At 31.9% G+C, this 27,882-nt stretch overlaps 1 protein-coding gene across 1 annotated transcript; it reads left to right on the top strand.

Moving 5' to 3' along the window:
* Window positions 1-115: 115 nt before the first annotated feature.
* On the top strand, window positions 116-23,112 carry LOC127712705 (ficolin-2-like). Its single transcript, XM_052219305.1, has 5 exons — window positions 116-813; window positions 3,970-4,118; window positions 6,000-6,096; window positions 9,471-9,635; window positions 22,680-23,112. Exons 1-5 carry the CDS (start codon window positions 294-296, stop codon window positions 22,937-22,939), a joined length of 1,191 nt encoding a protein of 396 aa, XP_052075265.1. The 5' UTR covers window positions 116-293; the 3' UTR covers window positions 22,940-23,112.
* Window positions 23,113-27,882: the final 4,770 nt, after the last annotated feature.

Below are 27,882 nucleotides of genomic sequence, written 5' to 3'. Positions count from 1 at the left end.
TTATTACCATCATTTAATTCCAAATATTCATGAAAGAGGAAAGGGAAACTTTAATAAATAATTTACTTTTCTGACTCATAATTACGACGTTAGAACGTAACATAAACTGCATGCATATCACAAGTATCTATCGCTGAGAAAGTAGACATTCTATTGAAAAAGGCAGATGGCTTTTATTATGCTATGAAACATGAAAAACAAAGTAATTGGCATTCTTACAACAATATCTGAGAAGAAATGTAATATTAAGAATTAGACATTGTCAATGCTGGGAATTCAGTCATACGTGCCACATGCAATTATTTAACCAAGAAGAAATAATGATGTTCAACATTTTGATTTATGGACTCACTTTGCTTGTGCTGGCTTCAACGGCCACATCGAACTCTAATGAGGATGTACAGGTTCGGTTACTTGATAATCAAAATGCTCCATTAATTGCCACCTTGGACATGTCGAAAGCAAACGAACGTGTTAAGCAGTTTGTAAGTGATGCTATTGAAGCAAAAATGAAAAATATAGAAGAGACTGTGAAATCTAAGCAGTTTGTAAGTGATGCGCTTGTAGCAAAAATGAAAAATATAGAAGAGACTGTGAAATCTAAGCAGTTTGTAAGTGATGCACTTGAAACGAAAATGAAGAATATAGAGGAGACTGTGAAATCTAAGCTGTTTATAAGTGATGCATTTGAAGCAAAAATGAAAGAGCTGGAAGTAAATTTGAAATCACAAATTGCCAATTTTGAAAGGAACTTGACTGACCAGTTAACTGATTACATTAATGAAATGGTGGGCAATATAGCTGAAGAAAACGGTAAGAAATATACATTTATCAACAAGGTGTTTTTCCCTAAAGCATTCTATTACATTTTGTTGTGTCGATTAAAGGTCACAGTTCATTCACACTCACTGAACACTCAAGTACACGCGTCCAAATCATAGGACACACTTACATTTTATATGAATAAAAAGAGATGTGTAGTATCCAGGTCCAGCGAGTTAAGCTCACAAGTGATATCAAAACGGGTCGTCCAAAGCAATGTCCAAGATATTATAAAGAAAACAAAGGAATAATTCATTAAAGAAATAAAATAGGATGTGAATTATCATAATAACAATTATTTGAATCTTTAAACATAATATGATGTGCATCATGTCAGTATATGATTAAAATTCTGAGAAATTTTTAATGAATCATTGTTAAAAGGGTTGAGGAAGAAATGTGGATCCAAAATTGGTACTCGCCTATGCGAGAGTTTATTTTTATTTTTTACGGGAAACCTCACAGTGATTTGGATAAAAAACAAAAGGAGTTGCAGATAGCACAACGTACACACAAATCATTTGGAAAGGTGCAAAAGTTCGTCAAAATTCTATGCGGTGGTAAATTTTGATAAATATGTGCGAATGACCGACAATGGCCAATCAATATTTCATTTTTCATGCTTGTTTCAAAATGAAGAAAGGGGGTTAATATAAAAATAGAATAATTACCCTGTCACATGTAATTTCTCCATCTTCGGATATTTATGAACCCTAAACCTCATGCCATTAAACATGTCATACAAATTATTTATTTAACACTACATTCAGCATTCAGTTGATTGATCGGTGTTTGCTTGCTTAATTTCCAGTGGAAAATATTTCATGCATATTCTTAATTGATATTAAATTAACAATTTAATACAACTTAGAGATATAGTGTTACGGAAGCAATTTGGACTGCCAATGAAAAATTCAGGTATATTGGAAACATTGATTTGAACAAAGAATATGCATGATAAATATTTTTTTTTAAAAGTACATGTAAGTTTTAAACTACTTATATATGTTTGTCTAAATTGCACCTTTGGTATCGTATCCTTCGTTTGGTAACTCCACGTATAATCATAAATCGGTTACATAAGGCATTTTCGAATTTATTGTGCTTATTAGACTAATCAAGAAGGATCGGGACAAAAAATCGAAGTCAATCGCATAAATCATATGGGAGAATAAAAAATTGGAAAGAAAAACCAACAAAAAAAAGAAAAGAAAAGACCGCCCCCTCAAAAAAAATAAAAAAATCTGAAAACCTCTAAGATAAATTATGGGTTTTTGCAGTTGAAACCGTAATGTAATGTCCTTACTCAGATAAGAATTTGTAGTTAAAATTTGCTCAATGATGAAAAGATACAAACATTTTGTTTTAAGAAGCCATCAATCATAATTTCAAAAAATATATTCTGTATCAAATAAAATTATCTCTAAAACTGGCAACATATTTGCTAGGGTTAGTTAATGCGTTGTTAAACAATCAACCAGTATTCTATTGAAAAAAAACTGTGCATCTATTCTCGGCGACCTATGTTTATTCACATCAGGCAAACTTCATAGGAGAAGTGGTGTGATACAAACGAAAGAACTATCCACAAAAGTCTAAATGACGTAGATATCACCATTAGCCTTCAACAATGAGCAAAATCCAAACCTTATATTCAGCTATAACGGGCCCTAATACGAAAAAAAGGTGAACCAAATAAAGCGAGGAAACCAATGGTTTAATTTATGCCACAACAATGACCAAAACAGACTTTGGACAGGTACATACAGAATGTGGTGGGGATGATAGATATAAGAAGATGTGGTATGAGTGCCAATGAGACAACTCTCCATCCAAGTCAAAATTTATAAAAGTAAACCATTATAGGTCACAGTACGGTCTTCAACACGGAGCCTTGGCTCACATCGAACAGAAAGCTATAAGGGCCCTAAAAATTACTAGTGTAACACCATTCAAACGGGAAAACCAACGGTCTAATCTATATAAAAAACGAGAAACGAGAATCACTTATGAACCACATCAACAAACGACAACTACTGAACATCAGATTCCTGACTTAGGACAGGTGCAAACAAATGCAGCGGGTTAAAACGTTTTAATGGTACCAAACCTTCACCCTTTTTCCGAAACAAAAGTGTAACATCACAACATAGAAAGACACACTATAAAATATCACCTGAAATAGCTTTACTCAATCAAAGGACATATTAACACCAGTGAACAAACACTGAACAAATAAATTTGACCTATGATACAATGTAAATACAAAATAAATAAACTAAGGGAATAATAATAAAAGTAACATGTTATATCGGTATGAAATGTTAAACAATTTAAGAAAAACAATATGCTCGAACAAAAATATCAGCCATTAGCAATAACTTTAAACACAGTTATGAACATGTTTGTGAGCGCTCAACCCTCTCCTTACCTAGGACAGTGATGAAACAGCACAACACAGGAACAAAATGTAAAAAAAAAAACAGTTGAAAATGGTTTAACTCAGTAGATTTGTTGTGCGACTTGAAACAATACCATTATAGATGTTGATAAGTACTAAATTGTAGAATAATATATTTCCGGTTACGAAAACATTCAAATGAATGGTTTTATTGGTTAATATCCCGGATAAAGATTAACGTAAATCGACATTAATGACTGTCTTTAGGAATAATAGCATAAAACAACTGTACGACGAAATAGAAGCATGTCATAATGCAAATGTAATCTTATCTTCTATGTTAACTCTGGTTTTTAAAACTGTATGGCGTTGTATTGTAATACAATTCTTTAATTTTTCAACGTAACGTCAGCTAATTACAAAAAATATAAATAGTTTTGTCCTCTTAAACATATAAGTATAGGATTGTTACTAAATGTACTATCATTGACTTGGTTAATGATCAATTTTTGAATTACACTCTAATCAGATCAATTCTTAAAATTACTAAGTAAGGTAAATTATGTTGATATTCCGAACACTTATACCCGAGGTTGTCCTTGTTCAAAATGTCTGAGGGGTACGGTCGTTTCGCGACTATACTGACAGCAACTTTTTTATCAATATGTACCGGGATGAAAGTAGATAGTTGATATTTTTCGAAAGTGAAAAAAAAACTCTTATAAAATTATTGCTTTTATTTCCAGAAAAAACAGAAGAGCCCAATCAACGTCCAATTGATTGCAAAGATGTCAAATTACATAAAGGAAACGGAATCTATAAGATATATCCCAAAAATTTAGAGCCTGGGTTTGAAGTGTATTGTGACTTTGAAACCGACAACGGCGGATGGACGGTAATCAATTCTATTGAGATTTTTTTTCAAATTAAATAGAGATATATATTTAGTTAAATTATGATGATATATTACATCCGGTGGCAATAACATATCGAAACGAGAATATACATTGTATGTATTTAGTGAATATGAAAGCTGATCCCGATTTGAGTTATTTTCTAAAGCAACAATAAAGGTAATGCAAGTTTGTATACCTTTGCATGGACAAATCAGTTAAAGGCATGTTGTACATTAAACACGACATTTGCCAATTTTGTCCGCTTTAAGCCAGTCTATAATTGGCAAAGGAAAACAACTCGTGTGAAACGTGCATAATAACAAAATCAAATCCATTCGATAATTGGCAAATTGGCTATTTATTGCTACAAAGAAGTTTTCTCGGAACCATAATTATACTGAATTTGAATAATGTGATGAGGCATTGTATAAACTGGTTTGTGTCTTATTTGTGCCATTTCGATCTATAAAATTTCTGTCGAAGCAGTTCCAATCACCTATTTATGAGTTAGTTCCTTTGTTGACGATTAAAACGTTTGATAAGACATTTGTGATATCATTTATAAGCTAAAGTCAATATAATTTATATATTTTTTAACCTGAAACGATTTGGGTTTTTGGGAGGTATACCTATACATGAACAATGATATATTCATGTAGAATATTGGATCATTTTTCACAATATACATTCACATTAGCTCAAGGTATTAAAGAACATAATGCTGTAACTAAAATATTTTTTTTTTATATATTTCTGCATCTATTGTTATTGAATAGTGAACTATAATGAGAGGTGGCCAAGTGGTCTAAGTATATCATCTTTTATATCATTAGCCTGTTACCACTGGGGTTGTGAGTTCGAGTCCCGCATGTGTCAGGTGCGTTCTACTTCAATCTCAATTGACTAAGATTGTCAGTTTTCCTACCGAATGTCGGAGGTTCTTTCCGGGCACTCCGACTTCCTCCACCAATAAAAAAATTGGCCGCCACGAAATAGCCAACAGTGCCTAAAATCGGCATGTTACGCCAATCAATCAATCAATCAATAATTCATTCATTCAAGCTATTCATATAATAACGGGCTTCTCCGCACACTCCAAATGTTTCAATTTGAAAACAAGCTCAGTGACATATATTATATTCAATGAATTTTATATTTGAAAATAGCATGATACAAACTACATTTTAAGACATTTCGACAAACATTCGGTCATTGTTTGTTATAACTCAATACTACTTTCAATACGTTATAAATGGTAAGAATAGTTGTCAGATGAAAAGAATACTTGTCGTATAACGTTTACTAGATATTGATATAAACCGAAATCAAAATACACACTAGTCATGAGATAAGGAAATAGTGAAGAAATGTACATATATGATCTTTATTTATAATTACAAAAGTAGGAAATTTTATTGACCTTTTTTGTTTGTTTTTCACATTCGCAACATTGACGACTTCTTTGTAAAAAACTGCAACCAAATTATTTAACTTAGTATATACATTGAAAACATTTATACAACATTAGCCGTCGAATGCATGCAATCATTCTTTTAAATGTATTTAGTGAACATGCAGGGTAGCAATAAGTTAATCAGGTAAAAATGTGTGTACCCATGTGTTATGTCTCCTTTGATAGACAAAAAAAGTGTAATGGGATTACAAATATAAATGCTATTTAGTTGTATATTGCAGATTTTGTAAATTGTAAAAAAAATGTTTACCACCAACAACAAAAATTATGTTTCTTAAATCTGCACTGTCTTACTAACAGTTTCATTCTTCTGAGAACAGTTTCGAGACACGCATGTTCTTTGTTAATCATCTACATTATATTAAAAAGACGATTTTACTGTTTTCCTAATGTTATATTTTATTAGGTGTTTCAGAGAAGATTAAACGGGAAGACAGATTTTTACAGAGAATGGGAAACGTATAAAAATGGATTTGGAGATTTGGAAGCGGAATATTGGTTAGGTAGATATGTTTTCAATCTTTTAAAACTAAGCATGACTTATCATTTTAGAATTTCGACATTCGTATTCGGATATACAGTAACGTGTTCCAAATAATTTAGTGTACACAGCTAAAGACTAAGTAATATGAAACATGTAGTACTGCCATGCACAATAACACTTATGATATTATACAATTATCATACAAATATACATTCATATAGAAAAAAAAATATTCAAATTTCAGTATTTTTGCATATTTAAAACAGTATTAACTCTTAATTCCTTGTGGTATAACAAAAACAATCAGTTTTAAACAGTTGATTGTAAAGGAAAGGTGGGATCAAAGATTGATTGGTTAAAGGGCTGTGACTTGGCATGAGTTATATCATAAGTTTTAATGTGCATGGCAGTACTACATGTTTCATATTACTTAGTCTTTAGCTGTGTACACTAAATTATTTGCTCTCTCACTAACAAAATAAATCAGAAGGAATTGATAATCCTTAATTTCTGAGTGAAAGTCTAGGGTAACACATCAATGAATTCCGTACAAATAGCATTCATTTGTTAAAAATGTTCAATTCTATTTCTCTAATAAATCATCCGGATCTATATGTAGGGTAAAAGAAGGTATGATAACGCCACTTTTTTTTCCCCTTCGAATAAAAAATCAAAATGTATTATAAATCTACCAGATAACATCGTTTGAACATCAGTATTTATAATTAAATGTTGGCTTAAATATTGGTATTAGGTAGCAACTCTGTAGGATCAGAACGTTAGAGACATTACATCTGCCGTAATATTAATTTCAATTATAGCAACCTTAATAAACGGTGAAAATATGTGTTTATTTTTTTCTTTGAGTGCAATATTTCTTGGACCATTATGATCTATAGCTTCAAATCAAAAAAATTTCAGTTTTAACGAAAACGTTCATAATGTGAAAGTACTTTTATTCGTGGGGTACCAATTTTCGTGGTTTTCGTGGATGGCTTAATCCACGAATTTAAGTGACAAACGAAATATAACAACTGTTGTCCAAATCAGGACACGGAAAGATCCGAACCCCGTGTAGGTTTGACTACATGGATACGGGCATATAATCTAGAGAATACATCGAATATCAGAAAACGCACTTTGAACTATATGTACATCTTCAGACATGATTTAGCGTTTTAAAAATAATAAAAGTTTGGGTTTATATCAAAGGTACAATACATCATGTTCCGATATAACTTCATCAGTGTATATATCTTGGACAGAAAAACTGCCCCATGCAATTAACTTGACTTACAACTCACGCTTGAATGATTCGGATAAATTCTTTGATTCGTCGTTTTTACGTCATGTCGGCTAACAAATTAGAAAGTACCTACGCCTTATATTTAGCCTGGATGTTTAGTATTTGTATTGTCATATGAAAAAGTCATGCTGATTATAAGGTGCACAGTTTACTCTGCTTTTAAAATCTTTCTGTTTGAACCCGTCCAGGTTTTCTTACTACAACCGGAAACTACATGTGACATATAATATTGGTATCGGTATCGGAATCGACCCGGAACTTATTAATTATCAGTAGTATTATATATGTGGAAAACAAAAGGGCCTGGAATGGTGTAATTTTTAATCATCATCACTGTCCTATATTAGTTATATATAAAGTTGAATTCTTTTATTGGTGGTTTTTACGTCATGCCGGCTAATAAATTGGAAAGTACCTACGCCTTATTTTTAGCCTGGATGTTTAGTATTCGTATTGTCATCTGATAAAGTCATATTGATTATAAGGTACACACTTTTCTCTGCTTTCAAAATCTTTCTGTTTGAACCCGTCAAGGTTTCTTACTACAACTGGACACTACATGTTACAAACACAATTGTGGAAAACAAAAGGGTCTGGAATGGTGTAATATGAAACTACATGTGACATACACAATTGTGGAAAACAAAAGGGTCTGGAATGGTGTAATTTTTATTCAACACCATTGTCCTATTTTAGTTTTACATAAAGTTGAATTCTTTAATTCGTCCTGTTTCCGTCATGCCGGCTAACACATTGGACCTTAATATTTTAGTAGTATAAATAGTATTAATCGCATCTGACAGTGAGAATTAACCATCTGGATCAGCACTTTGTATACATCTTGGAGTGATGTTATTCGTCCATTTCCGAACTTCTTCAAATGTTGCATTTTACGTCAGTGAATCACCAAGTTATTGTATTCGTATTGCCATGCTTTAACTAAATTTCATCAACAACATTTTTATGGCGTCCTATTCTTTAAGAGAACGTCGGCGTTTTTTGTACAGAAAAGTAGTAAACGAATACCCTCTAACCTAAAGGGACATCTATAAATCGAAATTCTAAAGATTAACATAAGGCCAACCCCAATGAAAATAGAAACGAAAATAATTCTTTGGATATATGAACGGCCACAAAAAGACAAAAACGATAATAGTTTTGATGCGCACATGTCACCAGTTAAATTACTTCAAAGTCTTCATTTTATGTGTAGTAAGTGACGTTAGATAAAAAATCTAAAATACTTCGAAAAATGTCATTAGAAATGATGGTGTTCTACATGTCATAAAAATAAGAAATGATATGTGTACTAAAGAGTAAGTCGCCATTAAAAATATATGGCGTCAAAATCACTTACAAGAACGAGAAGGACTTATCAAACGTAGACAATCAAAGGTAAAAACATGTGAGGGAATATGTTCAACTTAAAAAGAAAAAAAGATTGATGATTGTAATACTATTATAGTCTGGTGAAGCATTGTTTATTCATTAGTTGAAATTGTACTTCAAACTAGCATTCAATAGCTGGAAGTACTTTCGGCTGAGGTCTTTGTGTCTTTCGTTTTCTATTAGTTGCTATTAGCTTAGTTTCGACATAATAAGCTAAGCCCTTTTTACATGCTATATTGATTGTCTTTTTATGTTGTGCTTGTCTTATTATGCGTTCATACTACTATCCTAGGTGATGGGAGGGTTAAGTGCTCTCAGTTCAACCACGACACATTTTTATGTGTCTGTTCTTATCCGAGAATTTGCAAATCAGTGATTGTCGTTGATTGCGGTCTGTCGACGATGTTTTCGTGTATTGTTTAAGTATAAAAAAATCAACAAAGACCAAGCTTATTGTTCGGTTTGCCAGACGTGCTTTCCAAAATAAATAAGATATATCAGTGGCATTCAAATAAAAAAAGGTGAAAGACCAAATCAAGGACTCGAAGAAGTTTAATGGCATTTGTACTAAAAAAATCAAAAACAAATATATGAACCAAGCCTTACTATGTTGTAATGTTTCTTACTTTTTAGTTCAAAAGATGTCCATCGTATATGTTGCAATCAATTCTTAAATCTCATTTGGTATTCTTTTTTAGGTAACCAAAAGATACATACAATGACTAAGCAGGGACACTACGAACTAAGAGTAGACATATCCGATTTTAATGGTAACAAAGCTTTTGCAAGATATGCAACATTCTCTGTAGGTGATGCTTCTACAAACTATAAACTAACTGTTACAGGCTACAGTGGGAATGCTGGTGAGTTATATTCTATTAAAATGGAATAGCAATTACCAAAACAATCTCAAAATGAATTACCCGGAACCGCCATGATAACAACCTTATTGAATGTAATTCGTTAACGGTTTATAGTTGCGGATTCCAGAATATTATGGCCGTATGCTTTATTAAAGAGACATTTGTTTCTGTATGTGAACCAATTGCATTCACATGTGTAGCATTTACAGTGTAAAGAAGTAATGCGTTATCCAACATTTTGAAATTGGCCAATTCCCCATTATGGTTACTACGAGAGCCTATTAACATTTTAAGTCGCTGAAAAAGCAAATTGATCGTGTTAACGTTTTGCCTCCCTTTCATGATTTGGTCTTTTTACTCATTTACTATCAGAACAAATAACACAATTTCATACTTCTAATCTGGCATATTCTAGGGCAACTTTAATGATGAATATTAGGACATATAATCCTTTTAGGTAAATAAGTGCATGTTGGTAAGTAATATTTACACAGGACACCGATTTCAGTGCAAATTTCATGTCGTTTTTAAGTACTCGTTTGCAGGTGTGCTTGGGTAAAAAAGATTTGGAGCCGAATGCATAGAGGTTTATAAATATTAAATTCAAATGGGCCTAAACAGAACCGTTAAACCGACTTAATTTATTTTGCCTGTTGAAGTTGCATTCCTAGCACTGTCATGTCCTTCAGATTCAGGTAAGAGAAGGAACTTGTGAATCTTATTTTAAGCTGCTAGAGCTTTCCCTATCTTTTCATTCAGTTCCTTTTGTTTTTCAGTCTATTTTTCTTGGAGCTTTGATAAACTTATCATCTCCCCTGGACGTTTCGTTGTTATAACTGCAGTTTCTTTATGCTGTGGCCGTTTTCAAGTTTTTGACTGCATCTTAGGTTTTTCTGCTATGACCTATGGGCATACTTTCTTCTGGAAACATGCTTTTCTTTGGTCTCAGTTGTAGAGATAGTTTCACATCGGTAAATCCACGTTCACTAAATGAGAATGCGTACTTCTTGTAATCTGTTGTCTTAAGTCATCATTTAAAAACTTATTTTTGCACAAAAATTGTGTAGGGTTTTACTTTTCATGCAAACAAACTACATCAACGACAATTTGATCTTAAGATTTGATATTTAAATAAAAAACTGGAAGGACCAAATTTACAATAGAGGTGTTTTGATTGTATGTGTATGCATAGACACATATGAAGGTAAATCGTTTTACATATTTACACCTGTTATATGGACCAAACATTAAAACAGGTGAACAATACCATCATCTGTATTTTCATAATCAGTTTAAAGTCCATGTTAGTCGCATGAATTTTAAGAATGGATTATAAGAGAAAACAAGAGAGGCCATGTATGAGGGGGGACACCCTAGTTCAAAAGAACTAAAATGAAAAGAATGCATTAATCTGGATTAAGAGTCCACAACATTACAGTTTTGTTATGAAAGCGGTGTAATAAAAACATCTGAGTATAGAAGTTTTAAAACTTCAGACAAAGTTTCGAGAGCATTTGAAATACAAAGATGTGCTTCAAATGCAAACTATACAATTAATCTGTTATATTCAAGATATTTCAATGTTATTGATAGACCATCTAATAATTTGGAACTTATAAACTTTTTTGCTGAAGCTATTGATATCAATAATTATAAACTAGCAAAAGGACAGCAGCCCATTTTTGTACCTGATGACACAATTTTTATGAATAATTGTGCGTTTTATCATTCACATATAGTAAACACTTACTTACCACCTCTACTTTGACCAGTATGACTTATCGTGAAATATTAACCTCGTTTCACCCTCAACTTAACATGTAATACATGAGAATATTTATTTCAAATGATAAAGCAAATATTAAGACCAAAAGATGCACTATGCGATGCGATTATAGATGGAATAACTCTAGAAAAATTTGAGTACATTTTTAAACACTGTGGATATATTCATTAAAACTATCTCCCATTTGATCTTTTTTCTCAAACCTATTAGAATTTACCTCTTGAAATTCAAAAAGATGATATCCAGTTTCAATTTGATAAATTTGTTAAATTTATATGCAATAAGAATCGAAGAACCTTACATTTTTGTTATGAAAGCGGTGTAACTTATACATCTGAGTATAGACATAAGAAAACTTCTGTCAAAGTTTCTAGAGCATCTGAATTACAAAGATGTGCTTCAAATGCAAACTTTACAATTAATCCATATTGAATGGATGAAGAACAGGCTTTAGGCTAATAATTTGCACCTTAATATAATCATCGTCATTTTCATGTTTTCATTGGTTCAAAACAAAAAATAAATAATTTGGAAGAAACCAATTCCCATTGGAACATAGCAAACTTTTATATCAGAAATTTTCTTTTTTCATGTTTATAATCAGTGTTATTGAACACATTGAAAAACAAAACATTCGTAAAAATTATCGAAAATCTAAGACGATGTTGTAAAAACTAGTTCATATTGCAATAAAATAGATCATTTCTTATGGAACTTGAGGCTGATATAGCAAATTGCCAACGCGGTCAACATTTCCGTATACAGTGTAGTAGCGCACTGAAATCGTCGTGTGAATCGTATAGTGTTATATGTCCACTTTTGATAAAAATGGAGGTAGCTTATATTTGATATCCAAGTGCAATGGTCTATCGCCTATAATACGAGATTTCTACACCCTACGAGTTTTTGTCAGAACTACACTGTTCTATCTCCACATATACATTAGCTTATTCATCTAGTTAGTTCAGAGAAAAATATTATTATAGTGTTGTATCTCCACTATTTTTTAATATTTTTGCTGTAAAATAATTGGTATTAAAATTATCGTAGTAGTACTATGATTAAGTTGTTTGCATGGTTTGAACTCATTCTATGAGCAATTTTTAGCAAATCCAGCAGTCCAAAATGGGGATATCACACAGTTAAAGAATCCATGGTCTGTCTCCAATAGTAATATAGGGATAAATTTCTAAAACAACGTTATTTGTAACGAGGTGTTCTATCTCCAGAAAAGGGGAGGCTTTACTTATTCTAAATTACTTGTCTATTAAAAAACAATCGAACAAAGACTTACTCTTTATGTACGTAAATTCGATCCCTATTTAACCTTTTATGTCTAAGTCAAATATTTATAATATTGAGGTTTTAATCTTTGATTTAAGTTTTTTCCACTATTACTAAATGGGAAATACACCATTATAAGATTGGTGGATATTGAATAAATACAACATCACATGCAGTTTTATGTGTTCTTATTTAGTGATGGTACATGTATTTTAAGCACTGAGTGTGAAAGTTTTGTTCAGATAAATTAACCAATATATGATTGGTTTCAAGGAGAAATTTAAAGTTCCCATTGAATAAACTCCAAAGAGAACAAAATATAAATAACAAAGTTTTTTCGAGGTCTCACAATCTGCTCCGTCACCCTCTCGGTTATGTGTTATTTAATTTATTATACTCAATGTGATGTCTTTGTTGTCTTTTAAATTTTGAATTGAAAGTTATTAACTATGACTCCATGTACATAACAAACTTACACTCATAACAAAAGTGAAGCGAAATGTATATTTTATGTTGACATTCTTTGAAAAAGACCTGAGACCGAACAATAGAACTCGAGCATTGTCTTTAAAACCATTTATGTAAATTCAATTCATTGTCTTTCAAAATATCGATTGTTGATTGGTGTTCAAGAGAGAGGGTGACATTTTAAAAATTATCTCTCGCTGAGCCATAGGAAAGAGTAAAATACTCCCTCGTATTGACCATTCACAAATTGTCATTCTATCGTGAAGTATAATAATAGCTTTTGTATTTATTCAATGGGATAGTTCAATTTACAAAATTCCAAATGGTTAGGTAAACTACAATTGGTTCTGGGGAAACATGGGAAAGGTTTAATTTCCTTCGCTAAGATTCAAACTGGTATCTGATTCTTATAAATATAGAAGACTTTTTAAAAGAATTATAGTATGAAATATTAGTTTGGACATTTTTTTTGGTAGCTCATAAAATATTACCTCTCACCTTTCAAACGACTCTATACATATGGATATATATAGAAATTTTTAGCGACACTTTCATAATAGACATAAAGTTGAATTCAAATCTTAATGGATTTTAAGTATGCTTTATTGTATCACTTTACACTTTGATGAATTGACCGTGTTTCTTCTCAGCAGTTGGTAAACAAATTCTTACTTGTATAGCAGTTTGTTTGTTAAAACAAATTGCAAGTGGTTCAGAATTTTGAATGAACTGCAAAAGGTGGTTAGAAACACTTATATTCAAGTCACAGTGATGTAATGGGAGTCAAATGGATGACCATATTCTATAATCAACCCTGGGGGTATGAGCGCATTATATTTGCATTTTCTGACGTTTACGTGCAGCTTTTGATTACATTTGCGCGCATTAGTTTTACTGGTAACACAGGTAAAAATGAAGATAATTTATAATAAATATGACTATAGTTAGTGTGAATTTTGAACATATTTGTAAATCTAAATTATATATTTTTTATATCTAATTATAAAAGAAAATATGCAGTGATAATGAGAAAGCCCGTTTTTTCAAAAGCTTATTACTTTTTTGTATCAACAGAACACTTAAGTAAGGGGATATTTCATGGCGATCCGCCTTAAATAATTGCAAAGATTTTCCCTAGATTCCATATTTCCTCCAAGTTTTTGAGTATCACTACTATCAACAGTCCAGGCGTACTACAAACTGCCCGTAATCATTCTATAATTTTATTACAATTACAATGAGCAATTTTATTCAACACATCCATGCATATTTGTGTTTTTTGAACGCAGTGGGCTTCAAGTATTCACAAAATCAGTTCTTTAGATTTGTTATGTTTTTACATTGTATCTGTATATATTTTTAGGACTAAGTACTTTACATAATAAAACGGAATTATCCTGCTCGAAAATAGTAGTTTAATGAATAAATAAGTATAATCTACCAGCATTTACCTGAGTAAACCTTTAAAAGAATGCGCGCAAATGTAATCAAAAGCTGCGCGCAAACGATATGATTTTTGCGCGCTAATTTAATGGCAATGCGCGCAAATGTAATGCACCGGGGGTATGCCTTATAAGAGGTTCCATTTCAGCCCTGAAATATTTAATGAACGTTTAAAAAAATCAAATATGCCAACAAAGCAACGTAACTCTTCTATCTTTCGGGTATAAGAAAATTCCACGATTGTTTGAACACGGTGTTGGCTCAATTCCGTTATTTGAAATTTTATTACCAAAGTATAAGTTTAGTTATTGTCCTGTTTTCAAAATTTCAAAAACCATCCTATTAATCTTAAATGTGTAGCCCAAATCCTACAAATGCATCGAGAAATCGTCAAGATTTAAAAGTCAATCGTTTAACAACTTTATCGTATTCAGTTGGAAGGATGCAGACGATGCACTAAATCTCATGGAAAGTCTTGTAAATTTGTAAAAGTCCAGAAACATGCCTACATATCTATGTCTATATTTACACAATAAAAACCCAGACAATCTGGGGAGTCAAGCCATTTCCGAATGATTTCACAGTATAATCTTACGTTGTGCTGTTACACCACTATCCTATCATATATTGGGGGAAGAAGGTTAAGCACTCACAAACATTTTTAACCCCCACGACATTCTATATGTGGTTGTCCCATGTTAGGAGCCTGTTATTCAGTGGTTTACGTTGATTGCTGTCTGTTATGTTTGATTTTCGTTTTGAGTTTTGCCATATAGGCCTTTCGTTTTTTGTTTTAATTTTTTCAAATTTTGTCATGTCAGGCCTTTTATAGCCGAATATACTATATTGGTTTTGCTCATAGTTGACGGTGACTTATAGTTGCTTAAATCAACCTCATTTACACTCTAGTGGATAGAGATTTTTTGTCTATTTGGAAGCCATACTTATCTCCTTATTCTATAAAAAAATGCTGTGTAACTTTGATTCTCGTATGAAATCAAATTTATTGATCCAAAACATAAGTTTATTGAAGTCAGAAAAAAATCAGTGTTTTATCATACAATGATTCAGTGAGGACTTGTGAAGCAGGATTTGACTTGGAATTGCTCAGTCGTAGAATTAAACTATAAAAGGTCGCAGCAGACATGAAACTTTGACAAACTATTCTCTATAAAGTATTTGATTTTTTCTTTTGTTGCGTTAATTTCAAAATATCCCAATCGGAATTGTAATAGGGACATCTTAGGTTTCGACTACCAATGCGATTACTACCTGTCACAAAATGTCTCTTTGAATATTCTTCTTTTTCGTTGCTAAGCGATATCATTTCTGGTTTTCCGCCTTAAAGTCGGACTTCAAATATTTCTTACTTTGTACGCCTGTAGTAGATCCTAAGTCTGAGTTCTCATTGGTTAAAATTAATCATTTATATTGTTAAACTGCTGTTGCCTCTAATTTATCAGAATTTAAAACAAAAAGAAGAAGAAAAACTAAGTTCATTTCAAATGTAATGTTAAGTGACAGGGAATGCTGAAATCAGAAATAAATAAAAGTTAATTCAAGATGTTTCTATACTCACCGACTCTATGAACATTGAATATTTTGAACAAAATCAGTGTCATTATTTTCCACCAAAGTAATGCATACTGTTACGATATAACACGGCTCAAATTCGGCTTAATTCTGTATTTAATTCAAATTTACAGTTTCATTGCTAAATATTAAACATTTCATCCAGGATTTGATTGTTTCTATTCGTTTCGACAACAGATTTTCGGTACAATGTCTCGTCGATCTTTGGTTATTTTACGAGTTCATATACCTTGCCTTTGATATTGTATCGTTCCATTAACTAAAATACGTTTTTTGTTTTGTTTCAAAAAAAAAAAAAAAAAATTGAGAAAGAACCTTGAATTGTTGGTTTTCATGCGAAAACACTGTCAAGAACGATTTTCGTGATAATAATGCATTCCAAATATTAGAGGATTTTGAAAATAAGTTTTCTAGCCTAACAAAAAAAAAAAAACAGAAGAAAAATAAAACCTTGTCAAACGCAGCGTAAATTAACACAACATGTAATTTGTCAAAATTATTGTATTTTAGGCGCTCCTGAAATATTTCTGAATCTTTATAATTCGATTTCAGAATATCCTGAAATATCCTGAAATACTTCAGCACTTCCATTATTCGAAATTTCAAGATATCTTGAAATATACTAGGATCTTCTTGATTCGATTTCATGATATCCTCAAATACTTGTTTCAGGACCTCCACATTTTGATTCGAGCATTTCAGGACCTCCACAATTCGATTTAAGGATATGGATTTAATAATAAACATCCCGTCCGCGATCAACTGCCCCCACCCAAGAATTTCAAATTGCATTAATTGCTGTCCCCTATTTCGCTTTAAAAAAAAATTGTAATATGAAAATATCAGAAAAGAAACGTTAAATAAAGGCAACAGTAGTACAATGTATACCATGTATACCGCTGTTCAAAAGTCATAAATAGATTGAGAGAAAACAAATCCGGGTTACAAACTAAAACCGAGGGAAACACATCAACTATAAGAGGAACACACATCAACTATAAGAGGAAAACAACGAAACAACAGAAACACTGAAGTGAACAAAAAACAAACGACAATGCAACACACACAGAAACATACTATAAGATAACAACTGCCATTTTCCTGATTTGGTACAGGACATTTTAAGAAAAAATGGTGGGTTGAACCTGGTTTTGTGGCTAGCCAAACCTCGCGCTTTTATGGCAATGTTAAATATAACACTAAAATGACAACATTACATGACAGGAATACAGTACAAATAAATGCAAAAACATTCAGGACAGAGAAATACACAAATAAACAATACAATAGTACATTTCGACATGCTAACCACAGAATAAAAACGAACACGTAAAACAACATAGGACAGCACACAAAAACTACACAACAGAACCACGAACTGCATTTCGCACGACTGGATCAACGCCACAAAAGTGACGTCACAGGTAAATTTCTAAAAATTTGATACAGTTCAAGATCAGGTTTGTTACTATGTCATTTGATTTATTTTATAACAATTACAAGAATATTTAAAAAAGGAAAAAGAATGCGAATTCATATGCTAATATAGCTATATATATCGGGGTGCCCAGTTTAAAAAAGGCCTCTAGCACTACAAACCAGTAAAAGTCTGAAATGGCCTATATCTGTACTCGACTGTACTGATTTTTACTCGACCAGTCTGAATTGGTCTTAATTTTACTCGACATTACTCGACCCCAGTCTTAACCATACTCGACTGTACTGATTTGTACTTGACCCTTATCTTTGCCATTGAAAATAGTCTGAACTATTACTCGACCAGTCTGAAACAGTCTTAACCCATTCTCGACCTGTACTCGACCTATTTTTTCAGTCTAAACCATACTCGACCAAAGGTCTGAACAATACTCGACCAGTCTGAACCATACTTGGACAAATAACCTCTACTTTTTCTAAATTTTAACTGTTAAAATAAATTTCTTTTTAACTGACATGACAACAACCACAATAAAATAAAGATATACTATAAAAACAGATTTTTACATTCTTACATGATTCTCAGATTTATCGAATAGAGATAGTTAAATCAAATTATCTTATATAATAATTTAATTATGTTAAGTTTAAAGTTTTAGTGTTTTGTTAAAAAAAGATTTTCTTTTACCTAAAAACCACACCTACACTGATGGTAATTAAACCTTATTAAGGTGCTTCTTGTTTGGCATGTGTTTTGTTTTTAAATTAATTTTCCTAAATTCCTAAATAAAAACTACATAGGTTTCATGGTTACATACAAAAAATGTACAATAGTTATATAATTATCTTTTTATTGAGGTAACTACAGCCAACAAAATCACTGAAATTGTTTAACCTTATTTTAGAAATATATCTATTATTATAATTTGGGATATATTATATACAATATATATCAAAAGATAAAAATTAAAGAAATTAATAAAATTGTTCTTCTGATAAGTGGTGAAGTATAAAGTAATACCTCCTGCTTGGGGCAAACTCATGAAAAAGATCACACCTGGTCAGAGAGTATTAAATTCTAAATAACATTCGTTCAAAATTGCAACATCCTGTGAAACTTAAATCGCAAGGCCTTTTGAATTCACTAGATAAGTTATACACGAGTTTAAGAAAAATAGGGCTTTCTTTTTACCTGTAAAACACACATGTACTAAGGTAATTAAACCTTATTAAAGTGCTTCTTGTATGCCATGGTTTAATTTTGACAAAAATTATTTAAATTTAATTGAAATAAATTTTTACTGTAACTTTGGAACACATTTCCTTTTTTAAAAGTTTTATCACAGGATTACTATGGAAGTTCTATTATCATGATTATATTAAATTCTTGGTTAAACAAAACAAAGGTGTCATTTTTTAAATTTATTAAGTTGCTTTATATGCTATTTTATATATATTTTAATAAAAAAATGTTCACTGCATTATTAACCAAACTCAACTGACACCATAAATCTATACGAGGCTAAAGGTAATGGTGAAAATTGTCCAGTAACCATAAAATATATCTGAAACATTCCAAAAATTTTGAATAACATTGAAAATATTTGTCAGAATTCAGTTTTGAGATTATTTGATCAGCTTGTTTTATTTTTATTTTAAAGGTGATATATATGTATGTATATAAGTGTTGATGAATATGGGGATGAAGTTATATTATGTTTATTGTGAAATTTTGTTTTCAATGCTATATTGAATACATTTTTAATTTCAAATTGTTGTTCAAATTTCTAGCCAGGGGAAATAGCTGTTGTTAAAAACAGTTCCTAAATTGATGAAATACAATAGATAGATACAAAAAAATAGGTCTAGGTTGGTTAAGACTTGGTCGAGTATGGTTCAGACTAGGTCGAGCATGGTTCAGAATAGGTCGAGCATGGTTCAGACGCGTATAAAATGGTTAAGTACTGGTCGAGTAAGGGTCGAGTACAAGTTCAGACTGTTAAGTATGGTTCAGACTACAGTCGAGTATTATCAAGTAAATTTCAGACCAATTCAGACTGGTCGAGTAAAAATCAGTACAGTCGAGTACAGATATAGGCCATTTCAGACTTTTACTGGTTTGTAGTGTAGTTAACGAGTTTAAGCAAACGGAATAACAAATGGCTACCTTTATTTGCAAATTATAGGAAAATCATTATATTTTACAATAATAATGATTGTTGTCGTAACTTCCCATGGTCTCGATTTTCTAAATTTTATTTTACAGGGTACCCCCAGATACCGTATTGTACGAGAAATCTTTAACATGAAAAATAAAATTTGTTGCGCATTTTTTCGGTGGTTGAAATAGTACTTTGAAAATAGTTTTATATATCAAATATATAATTTAACAAAAGAGGAAAATATTCAAGTAAGTTTAGTTTAAGTATTTCAGAATTTTATTAAGACTGACATTTTACAAGAAATTTAACACATTTTCATCGAATCTGCAAGCAATATTACTACATGTACCACCACCAGATTTTTCATTCTGATTAAAGTTAGAACACACAGTTCCCGTGTGTGCCACATTTTATGTGTGTAATATTTGTCGTTGTGAAGAAATTAGCAATTAAAAACATTCATTTAGTCAATATTTGTGCATTGGTTCAACACGGATGATCTCGTGTAATTAATCATTCTGTTGCTTCCACTATTTTAAAGTCGTTATCTAGGACAGTTGTCACTCAATGCATTTCTCAATTTTGCTCATTGTATCGTTGATTTATTTGTTCTAAATGGTCAGTATAAATGTTTTGTTCGGAGGAATGTTTTTTGTGCCGATTTTTTCAAAATTTTAAACATTCTATTAAATTGATTGTTTTGTTACATTTGTACTAGAAATCAAATTGGTCGGTCTTGTTTAAGACCTGGACTATGCCACAATTGGAATAAGAAAACGAGAGGCAAAAGCAAACATAGCATTATAGAAACTAACTATGGAAGCCCGAAAAGATCTAGTCCATGTTAGGGTCTTACATTTTGATGTCGATCTAAATCACCATTGATGTGATGATTACAAATCAGATATAACAGACAGCAACCACTGAAATACAGGGTCCCAAATTTAGACAGACGCATACACAATGAGACTTGGTCAAACATGTTTGTGAGCATTAAACCCCTCATTAACTAGGACAATGGTGTAGCAACACAACAAAAGACCAAGCTGTAAAAAACAATTAGAAATGGCTTGACTAATCAAATTTGCATGTAGCACAAACGCAACTAATATAAAGACAAGAAACACAAAGTACTGATCTAAAAGTACTCGCGGTTACTGAAAGCTAGTAAACAGACGTCATCAACAGTCTGAGAAAAGCATGACCTTGTGCAATATCAACATGTTAGTACATGACATCGTCAGGATCAAGGACCATAACCTATCATAAAATTAAAGCAATATCTAGTTATATTCTATTTTTTCACACACAAAAAAAACAACAAAATCGATACTAGTACAAATAAAATCATGTCCAATATCGTAAAACAGTGTTAAAATGATATCTTTTAAGAATAAGTTTAATCAAAGGATCTTTACGTTTACATGTATCGTATTATAATGTACGTGCTTTATAAACATCATTACCGTAAAATTTAGGATGTGATATCCCGATATTTATTAGAATTCTACAGATACAGCCGAACTTCAAAACAAAATGTCTGAATATTTGAATGAATATAGTAAACGTTTTAAGTAATTTATGGCTTAATAGTTTACCAGTTATACATATATTTCGTCAATTCAAATCGGAAACAACGTCAATACAGAATGCATAGCTAATGATCTGGGAAATATACACACCATAAGACGGGTGCAAAGGAACATCATGTTCATGTTATGCAAATGATATATGTCAAATTTTTCATTGTCATCTGCAAGAAATACTGACGATAATGAAGATGACGACGTATAAGCTTTTATTTTGCTGTAAGTTCCTTAAAAAGTATCAATAGCAGCTGAATGGAAAGTTAGCTGCAGTCCATAATAATTTAAATAGTGTTTTCCGAATTGCCAACAATATACATTTATATCTATTACATGGTTAGAAATGTCTAGTGATGATAGATCTAGGTTAAAAAAATACAGGGGAAAAAAGAGTGCACACGCAGAAATGTCCAGCCTCCTTTACTGATCATGACTGAACTTATGTTGAAAGTCTTTAGGAAAAAGGTTATGTAACAAGTATTACATAATTATGAACTCCTTTAACGGTTAAAACTGTGCCATTTGTACGTTGAAGTTTGGTAAAAAATTATATCTGGGAATGAAAGTTTACATGAAGTACTATTTATGCAAAGGTCAGTTGATGTGCGGAATATTTTTAACATTTATATGCCTCGAAGTTTTAGGAGTTTAAATTTATACTGAAGTTTTGTACTTCCCCTCTGTACTTTGAGTCTTTCTGAGAATTCAATTTGACTGTAATCCAACTGTATTTATACTGGAAACATTTCGCAGTTGTGTCTATATCATATAGAACATGGAACCAGTAGGCAAACAAAACAAAATATCTATGAATATTAAGTATCTCCTCGAAGCGGAATGGTTTGTAAAACAGCTGTATTTACAAAGTGCAACCTCTACTAAATTATGTGCTACTGGATATTAATCTTTAGTAAAGAAGGAAAACATGGTGGATTGACCGATTGATTGGTTACGTCTATAATACATGTATGTCGAGACAGAAATATGCTCATGTAATAAAACTATATTTTATCTTCATACAACAGGGACACGCTTTTCAAATGTTAAACGTGCTAGCTCGCAGTATTTAACCAGCCGTCGATTGTTTAATCCAAAATAGATTGGTCGCCGTGATACATAGAAATTACTTCAAACCAACAACAACTTTAAAATAAAATTCTGTATCCTTCTGGAATTTCAATCATTGCTAGATTACTATTTAGTGTTAGTTAAAGTAAGTTTTACAGTTTTGCCTAACCCTTTTAATAGAAGTTTGCCTAATGTTTGATTTCTTCATTGATAACAGGAGATAGCATGATATACAATAATGGTCAAGCGTTTACTACCAAAGACAAGGACAACGATCCATGGATACACGCTAATAAAAAAAATAATTGTGGAATATATAAACATGGTGCTTGGTGGTATAAAAAATGTACATATTCTAACTTGAATGGGTTATATGTGGTAGGAGGAAAGAATAGTGGTGAAGGAATGTATTGGTATCATTGGAAGAATAACGCCTATTCAATGAAGTCTTCTGCAATGATGATTAGGAGATTGTAATAGCATAAGCAAGTCAATTAATATTACTGCTACAATAGAAGTTTCATTTGAAAGATTTCATATTGCATTGTATGATATTATTTGTTTCTAAGCAGGATATCAATGGAAGCTTTTTGCATCTTGAGAATGAATTTGTCTATTTTGACGATCTTAATTTTAGTATAAAACTTGCTGTGAAAATTCCCCATCGTCTCGCTTTATTTTTTTTCTATATATAAGGCAGTGAAGTACCAGTTGCTGCCATCGTTACAATAGAAATACACAAATAGACGACCAATTCTGAAGTCAAAATGGTCTAAATAGTTAAAATCATTGAGCTTGGGTGTGCTATTGGGGAAAAAGACATTTGCCCTTGATGTCAGTATTTTGTTCCAAAAAGCTCGACAATAATTATTATATCTCATTACAGAAAAAAAATATAATCTATTTTACATGTATTTGTCATGGCTCAATCTGAATATGATTCTTATAAAAAGAACCCCACCATTCTCCATTTGATATAAATAAAAAATGGCATAAAAACTACATATTCCAGAGCCAGTTCAATGTGTATAGTATTAATTTCATAAAGACCGCGCTCTCCAGGGACCACACACAAAATCAAACACAATCTGATAATTTGTTTTTGGCTCCGTGGTGAAGGCCTCTGTGTGATTTTGAGATGAAGAACAGGAATAAAAGTGCTGTTCCTATGTTTTTTTGGTGTTTTTTTCTGATTATGTACTGATTTTGTGTCATGGATGGATACCCCATATCCTTTGTTTTTCTATTATATTAACGGAATTTGTTATTCATTCTTGACATAATTTCTCTTAAATGTGCCACATCATTCTCTCAATTTTTGGCCGTTTTGTGAATTAAAATTTGGATAGGACGCATACCACCTATTCTTGGCCCCCATTCCTATCCACGTTTTTAAAATTATTTTCATTTAAATTTCACACATTTATGGAGAGCGGGATAAATATACCGTTATTAACACATCAGAGCGTACTGATTAGCGGAACTTTGGATACACCATTCAAGGTACTTCATATCTGAATAACAGGCAATATATGCCCTCAATTTATAAATCATTTGTACATTTTTGTATTATTCAAAATTATCCTACAAGGATTACCAGTCCTTCACCTTTCATTTGGCACCTAAATTGGCAAAACATATTCTACATATAAAAAAGAAGATGTGGTATGGTTGCCAATGAGACAACTCTCTCCACAAGAGGCCAAATGACACAGAAAATATCAACTTTAGGTCACCGTACGGCCTTCAACAACGAGCAAAGCCCATACCGCATAGTCAGATATATAAAGGCCCCGAAATGACAAATGTAAAACAATTCAACCGAGAAAACTAACGGCCTAATTTATGTACAAAAAATGAACGAAAAACAAATATGTTACACAGCAACAAACGACAATAACTGGATTACAGACTCCTGACTACGGACAGGCACATACAGAATGTGGCGGGGTTAAACTGTTCAGAAGAATTCAAATTTTAAATTTGATGTTTGTATAGGTTGTAGCTCAGATGATTATAGACACGTTGTTTACATTTTAATGAAGATGACGCCCGGCATTCCTCACAAAAATAAACGTAGCGAAGTAACCCGATGTTGGTCGATAGATACACATGATAACCATAAGCATTGCGCGACTAATAACATAACGGAATAGAAATACGGTAAAAATCTTTTTCTTCCTCTAATTGTTTTAAGAAATAGAATTCAAAATAGTCTAATTTCGTGTTACGATGAAATAGTGCAAACTTTTAGAAATCAATTTAATGTTAGGTTGATTGTACGTGTTTAATGCCACTTTCAACAAATATGGCTATATCATGGCTGCCGGTTTTTTTTATTTGTTGAGGAAGCTGAAGAAGAGGCATGAGCGAAGGACCGACCTTCGGCAAGAGCGTTTGTCCCTTTCTTATGACTAATATTGGAGTCGAACACACTTTGTCACTCTCACAACCCTTTGTAAATTTTATGCGTTTTTTTATTAACCTTGAAAAAGAACGCTAAAATCAAGACATTTGAATCATCTCAAAAGAGACATAAACAGAATAGCCAAATGTTTCTAAGGAAGTTGTAGCCATAGTGTTCTTGTAAATTCTAAATTTATTATAGGTGAATTTCTGAAACGTATGTTATAAATCATGTCAATTGGATGATTTCAAATAAGTTTGCACTTTTTGTTGTAGTGTCACATTTGAACTGACATGGTCGTCCATGTTAGACGTGAAATATGTTTTTTTGTTGTTTCTTCCTCGGTATGTTTCAGTTCTGATAAGGAGGATAGTATGATATTTAATGTATTTTACACCAATATGGTTCATGAAATTCTGGAATTCTTGTGATGTAAAGATGTAAAGTGTAGATCATGGTCTGTTTGTATTCCGTTTTCACGAAATATAGTAAGTAATACATCAATGCTTTGTATTGTTGTTGACATGTGAATTACCTTGAGCCATTTTCACATCGCAATCATATCGATTAAAACATCAACTTTACGATCTTGTATTCTTCCTATCGACAAAATTCCTTTCGCATACTGGAAATTAGGAGCTTGAGGTCTCTTTCAAAATTTCCTTCCGTATAGTTAAGCACGACATTTCTTTATTCCTAGAATGAATCTTAATGCTTGTTTTTCGATTTCCGAGTAATGTTTATAAACAGAACCTTTTCGGTAAGCAAATGTATCACAAGCTAGTTAACAAGTCATGGAAAGGGGGTGGGGTAATGGGGGTTCTCCCGAACATATCTAACCCCGACAAATTCGTTAAATGCCTGTCAAGTCAGAAGTCTGGTGTTCAGTGGTTATAGATGGTCTACCATAGTGGATTTTCGATAATTGGTTTACCACACAACAGCTTGTTTTTTTCTCTTTTGTGATGAGGCGAAGGTTATCTTTCTTTTTTGAAAGAATGATTCAATTGTAAGCTTGTATCGCACATATTCCTGTCAGACTGTATACAAATGGATTGCTAAGCTTAATGAGGAAAAAATATTTAATAAAGAATTTCAACAAGCAAGACGAATCTTTTGGCTGGATTGCCTAAGTGAAATTTTTTATACTTCTGTTGATGTTCTTTTTTGCCGACTTTCTTCACTTTGATAAAATGGGCATTGTATGTTCTACATCTTTTTGTGAGTTTGAACCTATAAGTAGAAAGGCAAGGCCACTAATGGTCCACAGTGGTAATAGTGTAATAATGTGAGGGTCGATTATTTCACCTCAATTAACACATCCCTAAACATTTCCGTAAATAAAACTTTTATGTACACATAGACATGTAGACACAAAAGACTGTACGTGCAGACAACAAAGTCTTTACGTGCATGCATGGTCAGGGACATTGATCGATATATCTTGGACTTATTTTGCGATTTAAGAAACATTAGTTGTTCACCAATGTCGCTGTTAAAGTGGACAGTTAAAAGGGATCTCATAAACAGTATCCCTCCAAAATTTCATTTCGATTAAATGAATAAATAGAACCTGCTCTTACTATTTTGTTTTTCTACAAAAAAATCTTCTCAGTCCCCCCACCAAAAAAGTAATTAAATACTCGTTTGGTTCCAACGGGGCTGTACATAGTTTTAAGTCCATTTGTGGGTTATAAAACGTGAATGAAAATGTTTTGAGTAAACATGCTGGTGGTTGGAACATATATTTCAAAAATATATCATAAAGAACCTTTGATACATGTTTATATTGCCGGGTCAATTTCTCAGTATTGGCTGTTCTTAATGTCTTCAGTTCTACTTGCCAATGTAAATCATATATCATTATACAACTGTTACTCTTGTTGTTCGTGTCTCGTGCCATAATCATTTCAGGTTAAGAGTTTGTGTAAATAAATTTGACTAAATAAAGTGAGTGATTTAATAATGCCTTGTATGTATTTAATTTCGATGTTTGGGGAAATAAATTTCAATCGAGTTTGGAGAAAACAGATTTATGTATTGTGTAACAAATGAATGGTTAGATTTAACAATTAACTTTTTTTATGCGTATGAGTGGGTCGATTTATTTAAAACTGTTTGATCAATTTTTTTTGGGATATGTTGAACTAAGCTTTAAATTTTGACAATTTTCTGGTTTTATGTTACAGAGTTACAGGACTAAACCTTCAGATTGAAGAACATTTTTCACATGTCAGGCACCAACTTGAGTATACCTGGATCGATTAACTTCTAACTATACACTGTTGGGATTGGTTAAAATTATTCCATTTCAATTTAAAAATCTAAATTTGCTTATTTAATTAAGGATTATATTTACAAAATTTCAGTCAATATCTATCTGTCAAAGAAGGGATACAGTGTGGTTTACTGCTGACCATCGGCATAAAAAAATACACGCATATTTATAATGCCTTCTTTTGGTGATTTTCTTTAAGAGTTTTTCTTCTTTTAATCTGCTTGAGATTCATTATATATAATTTATTCCAATATTAACTGTTTTTCTAAAAGAACATATATGTACACATTGTACATGTATATAACTATATATAACTAGCACAGATATACACGTTTCTTCATTGTTTTAAACCTTGATAGACAGTTTTGTAGTTCGTTGCTTCATAGGATAAAATCTACTATTACACACACCTATGTTCGGGGTAGATAAAATTAATATTGTCTGGGTTTGTTTCCTCAAAGAACTTTAATAATTCTTTAAGAATTATCCGAGTATCGAAAACACTGAATACAAAGCTGATCATACTGTCGGAGACTAACAGACACCCACAGTGGTATCCACCTAGTGCTAGTAAATGAAAATAATGCTTATAAATTTCGTACGTCCGAAGTGACTTTCTAGATTTAATTTCATCAGAAACGCTGAAATAAATACATATGCAAGTTGGAAATGTATTAATTGATAGAAACGTTATGAGCTATATTACCAACATGAACCTATAAAGAATAGTCTAAA

Source organism: Mytilus californianus, unplaced genomic scaffold, assembly GCF_021869535.1.
Source record: "Mytilus californianus isolate M0D057914Y unplaced genomic scaffold, xbMytCali1.0.p SCAF_8, whole genome shotgun sequence".
Classification (NCBI taxonomy): domain Eukaryota; kingdom Metazoa; phylum Mollusca; class Bivalvia; order Mytilida; family Mytilidae; genus Mytilus; species Mytilus californianus.
This window is presented reverse-complemented; position numbering and strand designations above follow the sequence as displayed.